Source organism: Arachis ipaensis, chromosome B6 (genome assembly GCF_059453495.1).
Source record: "Arachis ipaensis isolate K30076 ecotype BB chromosome B6, ASM5945349v1, whole genome shotgun sequence".
NCBI classification, from domain to species: domain Eukaryota; kingdom Viridiplantae; phylum Streptophyta; class Magnoliopsida; order Fabales; family Fabaceae; genus Arachis; species Arachis ipaensis.
In genome coordinates this window covers 15,593,959-15,615,523 of record NC_142441.1, presented here as the reverse complement: position 1 = coordinate 15,615,523, position 21,565 = coordinate 15,593,959, and the positions used below count along the sequence as shown (strand labels likewise).

Below are 21,565 nucleotides of genomic sequence, written 5' to 3'. Positions count from 1 at the left end.
GCATTATCTAACTTTTTAACAATTTAAAATCATTATCCCTTTTTTAAACAATGTCATAGGAACCACTTTTTCTATATTTATGCATGCATACTAAAGTGGCAGAGGCACTCATACAAAACATGGCTCAATTTTTTTGATATAGAAGGCTTGTACGTGTCTTCTCTGGATATGAAGTCATGGGTTCTAGACCAATCTGTGGGACAGTTTTTTTGATAGTGTCAGGTCCAAGAACTCAGACCGTGCGACTTGTTTGAGTTTCAGATTTGGCTCAACAAATTGGTAGATCCGATTTGGAGACGATAAAATTTTAGATTTTCGGAAGGTGCACTACAACATTTTCAGGTTGAGACAACATTTAAAAAGTGTTGTCTAAAGGCTGACAAAAAGTTGCTTTTGATCAATGGCAACACTTTTGGGCCTAAGGCAATGTTTTTGGTCGGTGTTGCATATGCAGCCATTGCCTTAGATCAAGGCAACACTTTTTTGTTTCAAAAGCAACGGTTTTGAGAGCAACACTTGGTAAGTGTTGCCTTTGGTTGAAAAACAACAACACTTCAAAGGTGTATTTGAGACAACACTTTTGCAGTGTTGTCTCTTCTCTCGTATTTTGGTCACTACTAAAAAGTGTTGCCTATTTGCAATAAAATGCAACTCTTTTACGTGTTGCTTATAAGTTGGAATTTGCAATCCTTTGAAGTGTTGTCTATTAGTTTTGAATATGCAACCCTTTAAAATATTGCCTTTTCTTTTGGATATGCAACCTATACAAGTGTTGCTTTTTCTTTTGGATATGCAACCATACAAGTGTTGTCTAATATTCAAAATATGCAACTAATAAAAGGGTTGCCTTTTTGATAAAAAAAAAATTATTTTTGTAATAAAAATATAAAAAAAATAAAATTTACAATAAAATTTTTTGTTCATACATGTGTAATTATTTTAATTAATAAATAAATTTGTGCACAATAAAAAATAATTATAAAAGAGACAAAATAACTAAAAATAAAATTCTAATTAAAATAGATATTAAAAAGTTCAATTAGTATTTCTAATACATGTTCATCAATAATTCTCAACAAAATAATAAAATTCTTGTCTAACAATAATTGTCATAACAAAATAGTAATTAATATTTATCAAAATAATGTCAATCTATTTGCATATTTTATATCTATGCTTGACTTTGTTGGAACAATCTGATAGTGTGTGGATCCAAAATCAGTGCCAAATGAAAGCTTTTCGGTAACATCAGAGTAATGGTATGATGAACTCAAAATCCTCTTGCCTCCACTGAGTCCAATAACTGCTGCATTTAAATGAATTGGGGTTTAGTTAAAGTCGCATTTAAAAAAAAAATTGAAACATAAAAGGTGCAATAACGGAAAATGATGCATGGTATGTGTTTGATGAAGTACCTGAGTAAACTGAGAAAGAGAAATGCAATTCAGATAACGATGATTGCTCCAAAAAGGTATTAGCTTAGTAGTTCTTATTTAGAATCATAGAATCAGAAGGAACAAGCTCACAGGAAGAGACTTCACTCACATAACTGTTTGGTGTGGAAGGAAATAACGTTGCTGCTATATTAGATTTTTCTCTTTTATTTTTTAATGATTATTCTTTTATTATCACTATCGTATAAAATTAATTAATTTATGTTTGAGAGAAAGCAACAGAGAAATAAATGACTGAAACATAAATTTGAAGGGGGAAAAAATGAAAAGATAAAGATATGAAACAACTCCCTTGACAATTTCTGTCATTCCTGCGAATGAAACAGCAGTTACTAGAGTCTGTTGCAGTGACAACACGCATCACTCCCCAACATAGCCACATTATTTCAGCAATGAGGAAAAAATTTTCTTCCTCACAGTAGCACAACGCTACAAAAATAAGTAATTAAAAAGGAAAAAGAAAAAAAGATGATTGATTAAAAATAGCAAGAGTGTATTGCAGAAGCCACCATGAAGTAAGATGGCAGAAGACAGAGAAAGCAAAGGCCAAAAATGTTGATAGTCCATTCCCAATAAATGATAAATCACAAAAATTACTGCAAATTTTTTTGTTATACCTGGTCATCACTTTGGATCACGAGTTGATGAGGAAGGACGATCGTTGCCATTCGAACATTGCTTACTATTTATATCATGTGTTGATTCCTTGGCTCGTAATAAAGATAGTGCTTCATCAATATTTGTGCCAAGAGAACTCTGTTGCAAGAGAAGCTTCACAAGATCCTCCAAACTTTGGACTCTATCTTTTGTCTCATGAAGTTCAGTTTTCATTGAACTTATAGTCTCTGCATGTTGTTGCTTAATTTTAGCAATCTCCCGTTCTTTCTGCAGAGATGTTTTTGTGATTGTCCTCCCATAACATCGAACTCTTCCTAGTTGTTCTTTGCCAAATACTGCAGTAAATACTTTTTCGGGAGTGTCTCCAGCTTCTTGGTGGCTCTTAAGTTTATCCTATTAAAAGAAAACATAACAATTTTAGCTTGTTCCACTCTTAAGTTCTTAAGGACATGTGAATAGTTTCAATTGAGACACTCAAGAGGGAGTTAATGGAAGCAAATGAGAGTAGGGATGCAGCATTAATGGAAGTTTCTGAGATGAGAACTTCATTGGGGGAACTTTTAATACTTTTAATAATGATATAATGAACATATTAAAAGTTAAAACTTAGATTTTATGTCCTTTTCACAAAAATTGTATTCACTTAATAATATGTATTTTAGAAACACACATTTTATTCAAGTTGATGGCTGAGAGCTCTGTTTACCAGTCATGTCCATATCAACTACCCATTAAATATAAATAGATGACAGAAATTAAAGAATGATTTGATTAATTTCAAACCTAAAAAAGCAAGCTGTCTTAAATTAATGCCTACCAAATCCCAAACTCTAAAAGGACACGGGACACTATTGTGAGTTTGTGACAAGTCACTGTTATTTTAATTAGAATTACCAACAACTATGTATATTTTTTAGCAATTGTGCAAATACACATCATGTTAATATAAATACAAGAACCGTCTCTAAAAGATCAATTTGGAGATATTGAGGTAGTCAAATTAGCATTACCAGAAAAAAAATACATTGTGAACATAGAAATTAAATTTCTAAAAGTATATTTATTGAACATTCAATGGAACCGACTACAGAGCAAGCCTCAGGGCGCTAACAAATTAACCATGACTTGGAAATCCAATGTTAAAAATAATTTAGTATTTATAAAGATTAAATAATAACAAAAAAATGAAAAATACTAAAAATTAATGGTTTGAAGAGTTTTTCTAACCTCATCGTTACCCAAGGCAGATTATACCTGGTAACCTGAGTAGGAGCAGTAGAATGGGCAAGAAAGCGAGTACGATCCTCTATACTTGTCAGCAAAATCAAACAGCTGCAATGAACATGCATGGACAAATTAAAGAACGTAGTGTGTCATATATAGTGTGTCATATATATAGAGCTAGCTAATTCTTCAACACGAAAGATTCATATATAATAAGAGATAATGAATTGTTGGTTATTACTGATTTAGAGTGGGTTAATAGGGTTGATGAATAAGTGGGATCTGTTTTCTTGAAGGCAATGGAGGCAGTAGATACTGCCCAAAATAGACTTACACTGTTACTAGTTTGCGGGTTCCACTTCCTGATTTCCATGCTCAAAGGGGGAATCGATAACCATCATAGTGTAAAAATCATGTGTAGCTTGTGTTACCCAATTCACTCCAACTCCTTTCACACACCAACTCATCATAATAATTATACTAATCACTTCAACAACTGCTTCTACCATAATCCATCTCTGAAACCATTTCATCCCCATTATAATAATAGAACAACAGGTATTTTGTAATATATATAAGCTAAAATTTAAAATCATAATAAAAAAACCAAAATAAAATGGTACTGCACAAAGCTATGTATGTAAAAACAAGTTTAAGTTCAACCAGAAGATTTAAAATACACATGCAGTTCCATTAAACGCACACAGTGACAGTAGAGTTGCTTCAACACTAATGCACACATACAGCAACAAATTTCATATAACCAAAAATTAGGATTCAAAACACAAAAATAGAAAAGAAAAACAGAGATAAAATCATGAGTACCTGTAAAACAATGATCAGCGGTGATGAACCCTAGCAGAAGAACGCTGGAAAATTGGAAGAGATCATAGATGAACGGCAAGCAAAACCTAAAGACTTTATAGATCTGGTTACAAAATACACAAATATGAACGGCAAGCTCGAAACAGCAACATTATTACCAAAAACCCTATAATAGCAACATCAACATTATTAAAATTAGGATTCAAAATGAAAAAGAAAAAGGAATAGGCAGAATCATAGGTACCCGGTGATGAACAAGTGAGCAGAAATGATGGAAGCTCGAACTGCTAGCGGAGACGATCGAAGGTCAAACGCGAACAAAGTGGATCGAATCTCGATTGCGAGCAGAGAAGATTGAATCTCGAACTACAAGCAGAGAGAATCAAAGCTCAAACGCGTTTCAAGACCTCCATTGCCATCTTCGAAGAGAAGAAGACGAAGAAGAAGATGATTTAGTAGCACGTCAATGTCTGAGGAAGATGAAGATGAGGATGAATTAGCAAAGAAGAGCACACGTCAATGTCTCCTCTATTGCCATCATCGAAGAGAGGAAGATGAAGATGATTTTGTGCTTGTTAGGGTTGGGGTTTTGTCTCAGACTTTCTTTCAGTAAAAGGAGAAGAAGATGATGAATTGAAGGCCCGTGGAGGAAAGGGATTTTGTTTTTCTTTTTTTTTTTTTAGTTAAAGTGGGAAAAAATATTTTGTTAAAATATTTGGAGAGAAGCTTATAATTTTAAGAAAAAATATTAATTTATTTTAGACAACATTTATAAGTTGATGTTTATTAAAAATTTTAAAGCAACTTTTATAAAATGTAATATATGAATACAATAAATGTTGTCTATTTAATTTATTAAAGCAACATTTTTGTTATGTTTTTTAATTAACTAAAAAATAACATTTATAACATGTTGATTTAAAAGAGTTGCAATAGTCTTATTTTTTTGCAACAAATATTAAGAGTTATTTTTTATTATTTTAGACAACACTTTTTAAGTATTGTTTCGAATATATGTTGCCATAGATCAAAATTGTTGTAGTGGTGGTAATCGTACCCTCTGAGTTGCTAGTAGTGTGTATTTTTTTTATTAATTGGGTTATGAATCGGAGGGTGCGATTTTAGTATTTTATAATTTTTTTGAACGAACTAAACCCAATCGCAGGGTCCGAGTTGTTTGTGACTTTAAATAAAAGTGTGTGAATGCTGGATCAGAGCAAATCACATCTTCTTCTCCTTCTTCAACGGTTCTTTCTTCTGATTTCTTGTTTCTCTATTTCTTACTTGCTTGGCATGATAGCTAAAAATCTAGTACTCAAGTTTATGATCTTGTTTATGTGATTGAGAGAAATGAGTGACAGAATTTTATTGAAGGTGTATTATTTTGGACAGATTTTGTTACAAACATCTGAAGGAGTAACATTTGTTTGTGAAAATCCGTTAGATGTTGTGACTCCTTTCACAATCTCATTTGAAGAGCTATCATTCATGCGAGTTTTGGATTTGGAAGCCATGCATGTTCCGGAGTTTCCGGATTATATCAGTGCAGGTACGTAATTCTCCGTATTTATAAAAAGGATTAGAATTTTTTAATAATTTATCTTGATAGTTGGACTAACTAGCTAAGTGAAGTGTGAAAATATACTCGATTAGTATTTATTTTTGTTTACCTGTTTGTGTATTTATGTTTAAGATAGTAAATTTTTTAGGGAGTTATTGAATTAGTTGAATATAAATTAGAATTTATTGGTAAATTAGTAATTTAGTTAAATATCAATTAGTATTTACAAGTTAATTTAGTAAATTAAGTAAATATAAATTAGTATTTATTAGTAAATTAATAAATTAGATTAATATAAATTAGTATTTATTAGTATAAAATAGTAAACTAGTAAATTAGTTAAATATAATTTAGTACCTGTTAGTAAATTACTTGAATATAAATAAGTATTTGTTAGTAAATTAGTAAATTAGTTAAATATAAATAGTTTGGATTTATATCATAATTGATGCAGTAAAAATTGATTTATCTTTATTTTTGATGTTTAAATATTTGTGTATTAAATATTTTTTGTATGACTGTTCTGGTGGCAGAAATTCTTTTTGTTGCAGATGGTGAATTTACCGTTTGGGATGAAATTCAGTTCTAAAGAAGCTGTTATTAAGGCAATAAAAGAGTATACCATACGAAGAAGCGTAGACTACTGGGTGTATGAATCTGAGCCGTTGACATTTTATGCGAAGTGTACACAGTATGGGTCAGGGTGTGATTGGCTTATCCGAGTTAGCATGATCAGCCGGAAGTACTGTTGGGTTATAAGGAGGTATAATGGCAGTCACACATGTACCAGAGTCACATATGTGTATCTGGGTGCCACCGTTCGATTAGAGCATTCACCAGTATTTTCTGACATTGTACTACACCAATCTGCATGATAAAACTCAGTAACTCGTAAATACTCTTCCACCCTATCGTTGTACCGATCCGGAAGAACTGGATGGTCACATGTCAACATTCTTAATTTCTACAAAAAACATAACAAATTATTAGTCAACTCATTCATTAACTATTACTAACTTACTACTAAAAAGCAAGAATTTTTTAACTACAGCAACTCATTAACAAAATTTGCACAACTAACTTAACAACACATATTACTTGAAACAACACAACTATCATAAATTATTTGACTAAATCCAACTAAAACAAATAATTATAACTTCTAAAATAAAATGAATTATTAATCCTTAAAATTTTTCAAAACTAACTATTAATAACATTAACTAATACATACATTCCTAATCAATTCTCAAACATTAGGGATGCTGTTTATTTATTTGCGATAGAAAAATTTTTTCTAATATATAACATTATAATTTGTAATATTAGTTATCTATTAACTATTACTTAAGTAAAATTAAACACATATGTCTAAATTTTAAAAAATACTAATAATCATTCTCATTATCTTTCTAAATTCATTTTCTAATAACAATAATAATTAACTTCCTAACAATGATAATTATAATTAACAAAAATAAACTAACGTACTTTTAAAAATTAATACTAACCATTCAGTTTTTATTCCTAAATTCAATTACTCACAACCACAATAATATTTAATTTCCTAACAATTATAACTAAAAATTTAAAAAAGATTTCAAAAAAAATAAACGTTGTATAAAAAAATTAATAATAATTCGGTTTACATTTTATAATTAATTTTCTAAATATGAATAATTCACTTCCTAACACTAATAATTATAATAAAAAATATTAAACAAATTTTAAAAAAAAATATTGCGTTTGTTTTACATAAATATAACATCATTCTATTTACATTTTCAGATTCAATGTCTAACAACAATAATAATAATTAACCCCCTAACAATAATATTTTTTATAAAAAAATAGTGAAAAAATTTTAGAAAAAAAATTTAAAACGTTGAAGAATAGTCCTAACCATTCTATATATATTTCTAAGTTCAGATCCTAACAACAATAAGAACAATTAAATTTCTAACAATAATAATTATAATTATAAAAATTAAAAAAATTTTAAACAAACTTACATAATCAAAATGACTGAGATAGTGTATAATATGAATCTCACGGCGATCAACATTTTTAATTTTATGTTTCTTTGACATTTTTCTTTTTTTTTTTCCACCATGCACACCCACTAGCAACAGAGGAATGAAGAAAAAGAATAGAGTTTTGAAGTTGAGAATGAATGCTGAAAGTGATAACTCGGATGGTGAGATTATTGCATGGTCAATGTTGGTATTCAGTGCACCGTTTGGGAAGTGAGTTTTGCGTGACGTGTGTCCAACATGCCACAAAACGGACAAACGAACCGTCTGTTTTGGTAGCTACTTCGCGGACCGTCTGTATTGCAACTTGGATGTCGGTCCAATTTCCTTCAGCACCTGACACTACACTAATGTGCAGCTCCCTCCTTCCCACAACTGAATACAACACCAGCCAAGCTTCTGTATATAAATTAAAAAGCGTACAAAACATACATATTATTGAATAATCTCCATTTCAAATATTTAGTCAAACAAAATATGCACTCACACAAAATCAATAAATGTTCACTATATGGACAAATAACAACAATCGATTAATAAACACAAAATGCTTACATCTGTCAAGAACGACAGAGACATAACTACAAATAACACCAATTTGTATTACTGACTTGCTATGTTGATCACTCCGGAAATAACAATAATGCAAGTTAGGGTGGTGAAGATTAGGATGGTGAAGGTTGTGAGGGAGAAGACAATGATAATGTGAAGAGAGTAATTTCTCTCGTAGAACCTAGTAAAGAGAAGGAAGTCACTTGTAATTTTGTTTTAGACTTTTAGGAGTGAATATGAGGAGTCTCCCGTAAAAAGAGTCCAAATTTGTGCTTAGAGTGGTCGAAATTGGCATCGTTTGGTCAATTTCCTAAACACAGCATAGAGCACATCCATGAAACAGCGTCGTCTTGACACTAACATCTAATGTGACAAGTGAACGCGATACGCAAAATAATTCTATTAATAGTTGATGGAGCAAACTGAACCAAAAATTCAAGTGACTGATAAAATTAACTATTAAAAATCAACTAAATAATTAATTTTAATTAAAAATTAAAATATCTGTTTTAAAATTGATCCGAGATCAAAATGGATTAAATACTCTATAAAAAAAAATCGTCATGAATTGATAACACTTTTACTGATATGGAGATGACTGCCACGTAGATCGTTGGTCGACACGTAAGGGATAAAAGAAGCATGTCAACGACGTGTGGTTTGCGCGTTTATTTGGCGCTGTAATCTTAACGTACCCAGGAATTGATGGCATTTTCGTAATTAAGATGTAAACACGCGCCCATTTTAGTTACCGGCCAGCACTTGTTTATCCTACTGCCTGCAGTTTTTCCCTCCCATGTCTCATCATTTTCGTCTTCATTCCCTCCTTTGACCCTCCACACCTGATATAAACAATAACAAGCAAACAAACCTCACCAGTCACCACAGTTCAGATTGAAAAGTTAAGCAATTCTCCAAACGAACACACATAATCTTGGTCCTTGGAAACTCCACACTCCACAGTGTATATAAAACTGTTTTAAGTGTTACGAGCGAGTGAGTGAGAGAGTGAAAGAATCATCAAAGATCAGAATAGAGAAGAGAGAAAGAGATGAAGAATATTTTCAAGAAGCTTCACAAAGGGACCAGCCACGACGCTAACCGACTCAATGAAGCTTCTGCTTCAAACGCCTCATCCTCATTAGCCGTCGATCACCCCTTAGTTCAGAATTCTGGCGCTTCGCCGGCCACTCCTTCACCCGCTTCTCTTTCGTCATCGCCGTCTCTGGCCGCCGCGACGACGCCTTCTTCCGCTTCCACTCCGGAAGCTTCAGCGGCCAACCGGCAGGACTATTTTTCGTCGGAGGAAGAATTTCAGGTCCAGCTTGCGCTCGCCATAAGTGCTTCGTCCAATTCGGACTTCCGCGGTGATCACGAGAAGGATCAGATCCATGCGGCGACGCTGTTGAGCTTAGGAGGACGTGGAATCGATTCAACAAGGATCGATAACGGTGTGGCGGAGGCGCTGTCCAGGCATTATTGGGTGAGTCCCTTCCATTGTTCAAACAAGCTCGCTTCTGGCACTGTTTTTGCTGTTTAGTATTGACTAATTGAAATTAAGGAACGATTGAGGTTTTTTGCCCAGTAACAAAGTTGATTAGTGCAGCTTCATTTAATTGTTAATCTAATGAATTGTACATAGAGGGCTTATATTCGGAATTTTACTTGCGACTAGGGGGTTAACGGAATAGCAACCATATTTGCAGTTAATTTTGGTTTTCTGCAGAAAGTAGTTGAAAGAATCTGAAATTTTCTTATTGCCTTTAATTAGTAAATGGAGCTACAATATCTTATCTTAAGAAAAGAAATTATTTTGCCCTGTATTATCTTCATACTTATGTTAATGTCTCTCTATTCATAGTCCAGGAGCTTGGAATGATCGAGCAAACAGTGAGATCAAACTTGATTTTTCTTTTTTCGGAAGTGTATTACACCCTTAACCATTAGAATGTAGATGTGGATCACTATTTCAAATCTCAATTGTGAATATCTGAGCTTCCACTTGTATTTTATTGATTGTGCACCGATAACCATTTTGCATCTTCTTTTCATTTGATCAGGAATACAGCGTGCTTGACTATGAACAGAAAGTGGTTGATGGTTTTTATGATGTATATGGGCTTTATACTGATTTAACAATGCAAGGAAAGATGCCATCTCTGAGAGATCTTGAAGCAGAACCTGAAAGCTCTGGCTTCGAAGTTGTCATAGTTGATCGGACAATTGATCCTGCTATTGTAGAGCTGTTGCAAATTGCACATTGTATTGCATTGGACTGCCCTGTCACTGGGCTTGGTATTTTGGTACAAAGGATTGCTGAACTTGTTACAAGCCATATGGGTGGTCCTGTAAAGGATGCTAGTACTATATTGGCAAGATGGACAGAAAGAAGTACTGAGTTAAGAACATCTCTACACACAATCATGTTGCCTCTTGGGTGCATAAATATTGGGCTCTCCAGACATCGTGCTTTGCTTTTCAAGGTCAGCACTATGCTTGTAGTCCATAATATGATGCTATTCTAATCCAACACAATCTGCATAAATAGGTGGCAGCTAGGCAACAGGTTACATAACAAATATAATTGAAATTTAGTGAACCTGATCCAGGAAATACCTATTAAATCATTCTGCTAAAGAAAGAACTAATAAACTAATAAAGGATGATAATAATTATGCCTTATGGAATTGGATCATCCATGCTAAGTAAGTTTTCTTCACTAATCTTGCCTTGGCTTGAATTTATTAAATTTTGGAACAAATAATGCTCATCACTTCAAATTTAGATTTAATCACTAAATTCTTGGCTGGCTAAGTTCAATAACCTCCAACATTATTGCAAGTTTCAAATCTTTTGGATCCAAAGTTTTCATCTAATTGCAAAGTTTTCTCAATTTGCATGCAGAGTTTGGAGAATAGGTATTCTAATTAAATTTCATCATCATGATCATTGTGATAATCATCAGAATTATTCTTTATGTTGTTGTTTAAAACTTTAGACGATCCTAATAAGGTTAAGTATGTAGATTTTCCTACAATTTATTGTTTTGCTTATTTACCGGTTGTGCAATGTAATTTTTGTTTTTTGGGCGTAGGTAATAGCTGACAATATCAATATGCCTTGTAGACTGGTTAAAGGCAGTCATTATACTGGTGTTGAGGATGATGCTGTCAACATTATAAAGTTGGAGGATGAAAGGTTATGGCTTTACTATCCTTGTATTTTTCATATAGTTTTTGATAAATGATAACTTATTACTTTGTGTGCAAGTCTGTTTGCTCATGGTTTTTTGTAGTTTATCTTCTTTAATGTGTTTGGGTGTTTTGACTGATGCCAGCATTGGAAACCTCCTTAATTGTGCCCAGAAATTTTGGATTACTGTTTTGACCCATGATACTGATATCTCATTTTCGCCCTTCAGGGAGTTTTTGGTTGATCTCATGGCTGCTCCTGGCACACTTATCCCAATTGATATTTCAAATTCAAAGGATCCTTCCTTTAAACCTTACAATCCTAAGGTCTTACCAAGTTTTCCTTCCACTAAGGAAATTGATTATCCTAACACGAGACCAATGTTATCTCATGGTGAAGGTAGCAGTAAAAATTTTGCTATGAGAAGTGCTTTGCCTCCACTGAATGAAAAACCATGTTTTGACGAGTCAGCTTCAAGCTTTCGTTTGAATGGAGACACTGATGTTGGAACTTACAAAATGCCTAATTGTTTGATGCCTAACCAACCAGAAAATATTGCACCACTATCTGGAGTTTCTCTATACAAGGGGACCCATGGAAATGTGGCTGGTGATAGGACTAGATTAAATGTCAACATTGTGCCCTATGGCCAGAATAGCCCTGATGACTCTCAAAGCCTTTTTGCAGATCTTAACCCTTTCCAGATAAAAGGAATTGGCAAGACCTTTGTGCTTAACAAATCAGGAGCAAATAAAGCTCATGATCTTCAGAGTACAAGAAACAATACCGTCACTGGTCGACCACCGATCCCACCAAAATGGACAAATCGTTATGCTTATAATGAAGTCCCTAGGAACCTTAGTTGTGATCCTAATGAATATAGCCAACCTTTATTAGCTTCTAGTAGTTCTTCTAAGATTGAACTGAATGATTCCAAACCACCATATAGTTCAAACTTAAATAATAATAGAAATCCCCAAAAATTGGCTCAAGGAACTTGTGCAGTTTCTCCATCTTATGCAGGTGAACTTAACATGGCTGAAGATCTAAACACTGATTGTAAAAAAGGGGATATGGAATATTCTCCAAATGACAAAGTTGATGTGGTTAAAGAACATGAAAACATTTATAGTGGTCAACTTGACCCAAGGAAATCCACACATGACAGGTTCATGGGGAAAAATATGAAATTAAGGGATTTAGAGAGTCAGAACCTGTCAGTTGACTCCATTACAAAAAGGGTTGATCAAATGTTGGATGATGTAGATGTCAGTGAATGTGAGATTCCATGGGAGGATCTTGTTATTGGAGAAAGAATTGGTCTAGGTATGCTGAACTCGTATTTATCTTGTTGGAATATCTTACTATTGCAACAAATATGTAAATCAACTATTTATAGCATATCATATCTGGCATAAATTTGTACTGGTTTTTAAGTGATCATGTTACTTTTAACATGGTCGTCTATATCTATTCATGCCAGCACGGTCCCAAGGTTGTGGGTGCTCCTTTGACATATCAAATTGTGCTAATAATTTGATGTGTTTAACCCGTTGCACGAAATGTCAATTGATTGTTAGGGAGGCTTTTGGTCTGTTTTAGCTTTCCAAGTCGATAGATGTGCCTCTTGATTATTAACTTTCTGATTTCACCCTTTCTTTCAATTAGGTTCATATGGTGAGGTATACCATGCTGACTGGAATGGCACGGTGAGTATTACTGTGACTGGAAATACTGTTATAAATTGAACTGCAAAATGGTTATTCGCTTTCTGACCAGCTCTGTTCAAGTGGAGTTGGAGCGTGTACAGTTAAAATAATTGTCTTTGGTCTGGGAACTTTTCCTTGTCATTCATCCTGTCATATATCGTTATCAATGAAATTGATGATTCAGTGAGAACAATAATATTACTAACTTACTAACTGTGCATATTTTATTTATTGGTTCGCTCAGTTTAAGAACTAAGGAGTATGTAGCTAACTCTAAATTTGGCCCATTGAGTGTCTTTATCTCCTTCGCTTCTGTGTACTATGTATCTATCTCTATTATGTAATCCTTGAGTCCTCTAGTCTGCTCTGCTTATGGGCCTGTTGCATTATAACTATTTTATTGAGTTCGTACTGATTCTACTAGTTAAAGGCATTGAAATATTATTATTATTATTATTTTTAAAAATCTAGATTAGTAAATCCTAGTTGTACTTTTTTGAGTTTTCGTAATTTCTAACTGGTAATTTATCTTTGTAATTTCAGGAGGTTGCTGTGAAGAAGTTTTTGGAGCAGGATTTTTCAGGTGATGCCTTGAATGAATTCAAAAGAGAAGTAAGCATCAAGTTTTTCGTTTTGTACTTGTCCACTATTATGATTAGCATAGAAGTAATTGAATATAAATACAGGAAACATGAAAGTTAAATTATTGCTCCCTTTGATAATTTAAACTGATTGGAGGATTTATCTCGAATCAGGGAAAGAAATATTTAACTTCACGTGTAGTAGACGGTGCTTCCAAAAATGAAAGAATCAACTGGAATGAAGTAATGGTATTTCATCATTTTTTTTGTTGAAATATTAACTTCTACCTTTTGCTGTAAGGTACGGATAATGCGTAGACTGCGTCATCCAAATGTTGTTCTTTTCATTGGTGCTGTTACACGTCCTCCCAATCTTTCAATCATTACAGAGTTTCTTCCCAGGTATATTTGTACACATTTTGCGTCCATACTGTTGTATTTTTCACCTTTCTATTGTTATAAATTGCCCACGATTGATAAATGATAACTGCTGCTACTTGAGCACTGTTGGTATGTTGGCCAAACATTTGCTTCAACTTTATGTTACTAATTTCATATCCAAAATTCACATTGATGTTACATTTTACAGAGGAAGCTTGTATCGAATACTTCATAATCCTAACTGTCAGATTGACGAGAAACAAAGGATTAAGATGGCTCTGGATGTGGTACAAAACAGGCTACTCTTCTTCCTTGTTGACCAACATGTACATTATTGAATTTATAAGTTTATGACTTTCCAATTTCCAGGCCAGAGGCATGAATTGCTTACATACCAGCACACCTACAATTGTTCACAGAGATCTCAAGTCTCCGAATCTTTTGGTGGATAAGAACTGGAATGTTAAGGTATATGATTGGGACCTTGTGTGTTACAAAAGGTCCTTGTTTTTCATTTCTTTCATTTTTATGTGCTCCTGATTCCCTCCCCCTCCCCCTCCCCCAAAAAAGAAAAAGTTTTTAATTCCAAGAGCTTGTCTTGTTCTCGTCAATCTTTCAAATGGCTGTGTATACAAGGGCAGTTAGTCTTAGGTTCCAATAAATAATAAATAATTGCACCTTGTATTGTTATTTATTATCTGTAGATGCGAAATTATGTATGCTAAATCACATGTAGTTCTCTTCCTCGTGTTCATCAAGTTGACCAAAAGATAATTTGTTTTAAAATGATTGCATAATCAAAGAGGATAAAAACAAACTGTTTATTGTAGAAGTGCAACCAAATAAGTTTCTGAATACAATTTCAAACATAAATCTAGCAGTCAGTATATGAGGTTAAGATATGAACCAAACCAATCAAAGGCTGAAAACCAGTCATCCCTAGTTTGTGTTCTGTTGGTCATTTGGTTGGGTTTGCTTTGGTTTTGAACATTTCACAGGGCATTGAAAATGTTCTATTCATTACTTTTCAAGAAAATGTTTTTTTAACTATGGATGATTCAGAGTTCAACATATATCAACGATGGACTATGGATTTTTACTTTTTATATCCTTGTCAATGGTCTCCTTTCATCCATATGATTGACTCACCGAGTGAAATAAGGCTTTGTTGTTATACTACTCGTCCTTGGTTAAAATTCTTTTACCAATATTTTTCTTATGTTTCTGCAGGTCTGTGATTTTGGGTTGTCACGCTTGAAACATAATACGTTCTTGTCATCCAAGTCAACAGGTGGAACGGTGAGAATATGAAAAAATTATGCATTATTCTAGATGATAACTCGGCTAGAATCTGCCTTCGCAATATTTAACTTTGAGATTATGTTTCCTGCTCATGTTAGCCCGAATGGATGGCTCCTGAAGTTCTCCGCAACGAGCCCTCGAATGAGAAGTGAGTGTATTTATAATTTATGATAAAGCTGCTTCATTTTTGCCTTTTGAGATTCTGTGTTAGTAGGGGAGAAAGGAAGAAAATTATTACCAGAAACATTGCGTTGAATGTAACTAGGCATTCTAAACACTAATGTTGTTCCTGAAGCCCTTTCTCAATAAGCTGTGATAAAGGGAAAATATCTTCCTTATACAATGCCACAAGCAGAGTACTACCCTGGGTTCCAAACCAGCCTGAAAGCCACTTTTGTTCAACTCTCTTCACTCATTAGAAGCCAGAAAGACTTACTCTTGCAGATATAGAACAAGAGAATTAAAGCGGGGGGATAATATATTAATAAAACAAGATAACTTTTGTATTCAATGTATGTCCATCGACAATGAGTGCCTGAATGTTTACTGTGTCCTTAGAAAGGGGAAGCTATGATAAAGCTTTTTCTCCAACCGGCTAGTCACAACTGCCTCTGTGACCAGTAACCAAAGGAGTTGTCATCAGTGTGTCAAGGACACTTAAAATGGTCTATTGATAATACTTTTAAGCATTTAGCAATTAATACTGAATCCCTTTTTAGTTCGTGCCTTATTGAATTATTTCTTCAAATTAAATAGCAGCTATAAATTAGGAATTTAAATTTTTCTATATATTTTCTGCTGAAGATTGACAGGCAAGAGCAAGACCAATGCCTGAGCTTTTGACCTTAAGCAATTGAAAATTTGTTTAGATTCAAATGTATATGTGGAACTCTGCGTTGACACACCTCTTATAGCATGTATCATTTCAATCGTACAGGTGTGACGTCTATAGTTTTGGGGTCATCCTATGGGAGCTTGCCACTCTAAGGCTGCCCTGGAGTGAAATGAATCCTATGCAAGTTGTTGGCGCTGTGGGTTTCCAAAACCGCCGTCTTGATATCCCTAAGGAAGTTGACCCTATAGTTGCAAGAATAATATGGGAATGCTGGCAACAGTAAGCACAAAAGGCATGCATTAATTCATTTATTTGACGACCATTTTCTGTCCTCTACCATTGATGTTTTGTTCCGCTGTTTGACAGGGATCCAAATTTGCGTCCATCATTTGCACAGCTCACAACGGCTTTAAAGCCCCTTCAGCGTCTAGTTATCCCATCCCAGCAAGACCAGGATATTTCTGTAAATTCCACCCCATGAAATGCATCATATGCAATTGTATATAATTGCTATAATTGATCGGTCGTAGTCCGATCCTTGTTTTCCACACACAAGTTTAGTCTACACAAAATATTATATAATTAACTCAAGACAGTCGTTTTATAATTGGAAGTTGATCTGTTGACAAGAAACTAAGATCAACAAATCAAATCTGCTGCGTTTCTTAGATGCGAGTTCTTTCGTAGCGTTATGCAATTTTCCCGGGGGAATAAGGGGAATAGGGATTAGGGGTGTGCATGGGCGGGTGAAATCGAATTTGATCTGATCCAGACCCGATTTGAAATATATACTGCACCTATTTATTAGACTCGAACTCGGTCCTAGACCTGATGAAATCTATACACTTTCGGACCACGATTATATCGGGTAAAAATTGAGCCGTTAACATTACATTACCTTGATATATTCTTATAAGTTAGCAAGTAAAAATATTCAAATTTTTAAGACTTCAATTATTATTTGACATGGTAAAATTTACTTAGAAAAATATAACGAGAACTAACTCTTCTCTAAAATTAAAGTATAACCATAATCAATATTAATATTGTCTAATAACACTAAATATTTAAATCAATATAAATAATACAATATTATGCATTAGTTAAAATTTTATGCATTTTAAACATAAAACATTAACTTATAGTCTTATAATAACTAATAACACAAAATATTAAGGTTTATAATACTTAAATTTCACATAAGAATAGTTATCATTCATCACTAATAACACAAAATATTAATTGTGTATGATGATCGGGCCACTGGGCCGACTTCGAGTGACCGGAGCCATGGCCCATACTCACTCCGAAATAATGATCGGATCTATTTTTGAGACTCTTATCCGACTTTAGACTCGATAAAATCACACCAAAATAGCTCCTAAAGTGTTCGGGGCAGGCACACCCCTAATAGGGATATATCCGTGTATCTGACATTTTGATAGTAGATCGGGACCAAATTATAGTGTAAAAGCATGAATTGATCCTTTTTTTTATGGTGGATATACTAAGTGTTCTTGGTACATCAATATTTTAGTTGATTTAATAGTTGATTTCAACTATAAAAAGTATATATAATATATATTAAATGAAATTAATGGCAGATATATTTAAAAATTAAAAATGTGGATAACATGTTAATGATTGCCAACTTTTTTAAAAAGAAATACTACCCTTGACCTCGAACCTCCATATGTAAATTGATATACATGTGTGTAAAATGGAGATTGAGGTTTAGTTTGATAAAGTTTTTATTTTTTAAAAATAGTTTATAAAAGTTAATTTTTAAAAGATGGTTTTTTAAAAGTTATAGTATTTATGTTTAATAAATTAAATTAAAAATAGTTTTTAATAAATACAAATAATATTGTTTGGTAAAATAGTTTTTAAAATTTAAAAATACTATAATAGACATAAATGTGAGCATTAAATTTAAAAATTAGTTAACATAAGAAGTTATATTAAATTTTTAAATTTTAAAAAGCTCTACTTTTTTTTTTGGTGACTAAAAGCTCTACTTTGATGCTTTCAAAAGTACTCAATCTCTTAAATATTACAAGTATAAGCACATGATCTTTTTGATTTACCAAAAAAAAATTTGAACTTTTAAAAATTATAAGCATCTCTTAAAAAAACTTTATCAAATCAAATTAGAGTAGATAGACTTGCTTGTCCAATGAAAGCCACGATCTTAGTTCCAGCAGAAGCACATAACATTAAAGAACGAAATATGTGCCTAAAGTTTTGTAAATGTGAGTATAAATTAGGTTAATTTATATGTATAAATTTTAATAAATATAAATATAAATTATATATTTTATGTATAAATTTTTATAAATGTGAGTGTAAATTATTGATGGTTAATTGCTAGTTTAAAATGATAATATTGCTGTATAATTAAACCGCTAAGGCCCCCTACTGCTTGAAAGCTACCTTTAAATTCCAATTTCATCAGAATAATTGGATTTTATCAACTGCTCTGTTTTTTGGTTTGCAACAACTAATTAAATTTAAAAGATTAAGTCTTAATTTGGTAAAATTTTTATTTTTTAAAAATAGTTTATAGAAATTAACTTTTAAAAGATAGTTTTTTTTAAAAGTTATAATATTTATATTTGATAAATCAAATTAAAAATAACTTTCAATAAACACAAGAAACATCAATTATATTAAATAAAATAGTTTTTAAAATTTAAAAATATTAAATTTAAAAATTAGTTAATATAGGAAATTATATTAGATTTTTAAATTTTGAAAAGCACAAACAAACTTTAAAAAGCTGTACTTTTAAAAGTATTCTGATCTTTTAAAAACTGCAAACACAATCACATGATTTTCTTGATTTACCAACCACAAAATAAAGAATTTGAAATTTTAAAGAGTATAAGCACCTCTTCAAAAAGCTTTCGTTTTTCTCTGTTCTACAAAATCGCTATTGTTTCGGCTTGTATTCCCACGCCGCTGAACGGTATTGCGAACTTTTAGGGAAAAAAAAGAAAGACAAGTTGACCATCCCTTTCTCGTGACTACACTTAATTAGCACACATCAGAAATACTAATAGAGCATTTGCTAAGTTCTTTCTATCCCTTGTTAGAATCTCTCCCATTTGCAAAATGGTTTCATCATCATCTCCCTCTATAGTGTTTACAGTGAAAAGGTGCGAACCAGAGCTAGTGGCTCCGGCCTCGCCCACTCCCCATGAAGTTAAACAACTATCAGACATAGATGATCAAGAAGGGCTACGTTACCAACTTCCAATCATAAATATATATCGTCACAATCCATCAATAGAAGGAAAAGACCCAGTAAAGGTGATAAGAGATGCACTCTCAAGAACACTTGTGTTTTACTACCCATTTGCCGGTAGGCTTAGGGAGGGTCATGGCGGCAAGTTGATGGTTGATTGCACTGCAGAGGGTGTATTGTTCATTGAGGCCGATGCTGACGTGCCACTTGATCAACTTGGTGAAGCTCTTCAACCTCCATTCCCTTGCTATAAGGAATTGCTTTACAATGTTCCTGGCTCAGATGGAATTGTCGGCTGTCCCCTTCTACTCTTACAGGTTCAAAAATTTTTTATCTTTTCAATTGTTTGAATTTGGAAGTGAATTTCATTTAATTTCCCAATTAATGAATTATTAAGAACCACTTTTAGATAAGTTTGTCAGTATTTCTTAATTGAGAAGGTGCCATTAGTTATATGGAAGATATTTAAATTAAAATTTTCTATTTCGTAAATTATAAAGTCAAGTTACATCTATTTTACCTCTCCATTTTAAAAACATCAAGAGGTGCTTCGAAATATCTCATGAAAAATTATTAAAAAGAAAAAAAGGTTATTCACATATGGCGATTGCTAGAGTTGTCTTCACATATCAATTGCAATATAAAGGGAAAATCTGATTGATCTGCACTTTAAAAATAAATCTACTTTTTTATTGAACCGCAACATGATATGTTTTACATCTTCATGTCAAGACCATTTTAACCATCTTCGTAGGAGTTTCTCTCAAAAAAATTTTTCATTCGTTTTATATAATATTTTACATATACTTTTATAAAATTATTAAATCAATTTGCTTTTCTCACATAGAAAGTAATTCATAAATTTTCGATCTTAACAAAGTTCTAAAATACATCTACTATCATTTGTTTTCTCAGGTCACACGCTTTAAGTGCGGCGGTTTTTCTGTCGGCATACGGGTGAACCACACGATGGTAGATGCAACTGGTATTGTGCAATTCATGAACGCCATGGCTGAAATCTCTCGAGGGTCTCATCAACCTTCCATTCTACCCGTTTGGTGTAGGGAGCTTCTAACTGCAAGAGACCCGCCACGCATCACATGCAACCATCGAGAATTTGAGGAAGCAAAAGATATTAAGGAATGGGAAACCATTATTGATGACAAAAACATGATTAAACGAAATTTCTTCTTTGGACCCACTGAAATAGCTTCTCTTCGCTGCTTGACTCTAAATCAATCCGCTGAATGTACTGGATTTGAGCTCATCACTGCATGCCTCTGGTATTGTCTTGTAAAAGCATTGCAACTACCACCAGAAAAAGAAGTTCGAATGTATTGTGTCGTCAATGCTCGTGCTAGATTTAACCCTCCCATGCCAATCGGTTATTATGGAAACGCTATATCATTTCCGGCGGCGGTCTCCACCGTAGAGAAGCTATGTGAAAATCCATTTGAATATATTGTGAAGTTAATAAAAAAAGCGAAAGCCGAGACAACAGAAGAATACATGCATTCTTTAGCAGATTTAATGGTGATTAAGGGACGACCTTTGACTACAAGAGCATGGTCTTTTCTTGTGTCAAAGGTGACACGTATTGGGTTTAGAAAAGTGGATTTTGGGTGGGGAAATGCAGTGTATGGTGGGATAAGTGGCGACAAGATTTTTGGAGAACTCACTCTCATGGATTGTGAGAATGCAAATGGAGAAGAAGGTGTTATAGTTCCACTTTACTTGCCTGCCAATGCTATGAAGAGGTTTGCAAAAGAAATGGATGATTTGCTTCTGATCCCAAATCAGAATTGCAAATAATTAATAAGCTTTGTGGGGGAGAATTAGAATAAAGGAAGGTAGATTTTAGGTACAGTTGTTCTTAAATAATTTAATATATTATTATTTAATAATTTTTAATTATTAACTTTATATAAATACAACTTCACCTAACTTTTTATTATACACGAATGGTTTTGTGGAGTGTGGACCATGCCCTTGGTTAGATGGTTGTTTGATGGTGTTATTTTATTTTTACTTCTCTGATTATTTTGTTCAAT

General features: G+C 33.1%; 2 protein-coding genes across 4 annotated transcripts; both read left to right on the top strand.

The window, feature by feature from the left end:
- Positions 1 to 9,039: 9,039 nt before the first annotated feature.
- LOC107645847 (serine/threonine-protein kinase EDR1) lies at positions 9,040 to 16,874 on the top strand. 3 transcript variants are annotated; one of them, XM_016349974.3, is made up of 13 exons: positions 9,040 to 9,750; positions 10,328 to 10,750; positions 11,362 to 11,465; positions 11,689 to 12,785; positions 13,128 to 13,168; positions 13,712 to 13,780; positions 14,051 to 14,151; positions 14,339 to 14,417; positions 14,500 to 14,598; positions 15,361 to 15,429; positions 15,531 to 15,580; positions 16,370 to 16,546; positions 16,634 to 16,874. In XM_016349974.3, the coding sequence occupies exons 1-13, from the start codon at positions 9,319 to 9,321 to the stop codon at positions 16,746 to 16,748; spliced, it is 2,856 nt and encodes a 951-aa protein (XP_016205460.1). In that variant the 5' UTR covers positions 9,040 to 9,318; the 3' UTR covers positions 16,749 to 16,874. The 3 variants fall into 3 exon arrangements, 2 of the variants coding, with proteins under 2 accessions (XP_016205460.1, XP_088347752.1); XR_015886073.1 differs by having other exon boundaries at positions 9,041 to 9,750; positions 14,051 to 14,259; XM_088491626.1 differs by lacking the exons at positions 16,370 to 16,546; positions 16,634 to 16,874 and adding an exon at positions 15,728 to 15,992 and having other exon boundaries at positions 9,041 to 9,750.
- A 2,499-nt stretch (positions 16,875 to 19,373) lies between these two features.
- LOC107646474 (benzyl alcohol O-benzoyltransferase-like) lies at positions 19,374 to 21,362 on the top strand. Its single transcript, XM_016350657.3, has 2 exons — positions 19,374 to 19,831; positions 20,430 to 21,362. Exons 1-2 carry the CDS (start codon positions 19,382 to 19,384, stop codon positions 21,324 to 21,326), a joined length of 1,347 nt encoding a protein of 448 aa, XP_016206143.1. The 5' UTR covers positions 19,374 to 19,381; the 3' UTR covers positions 21,327 to 21,362.
- The last annotated feature ends 203 nt before the right edge of the window (positions 21,363 to 21,565 follow it).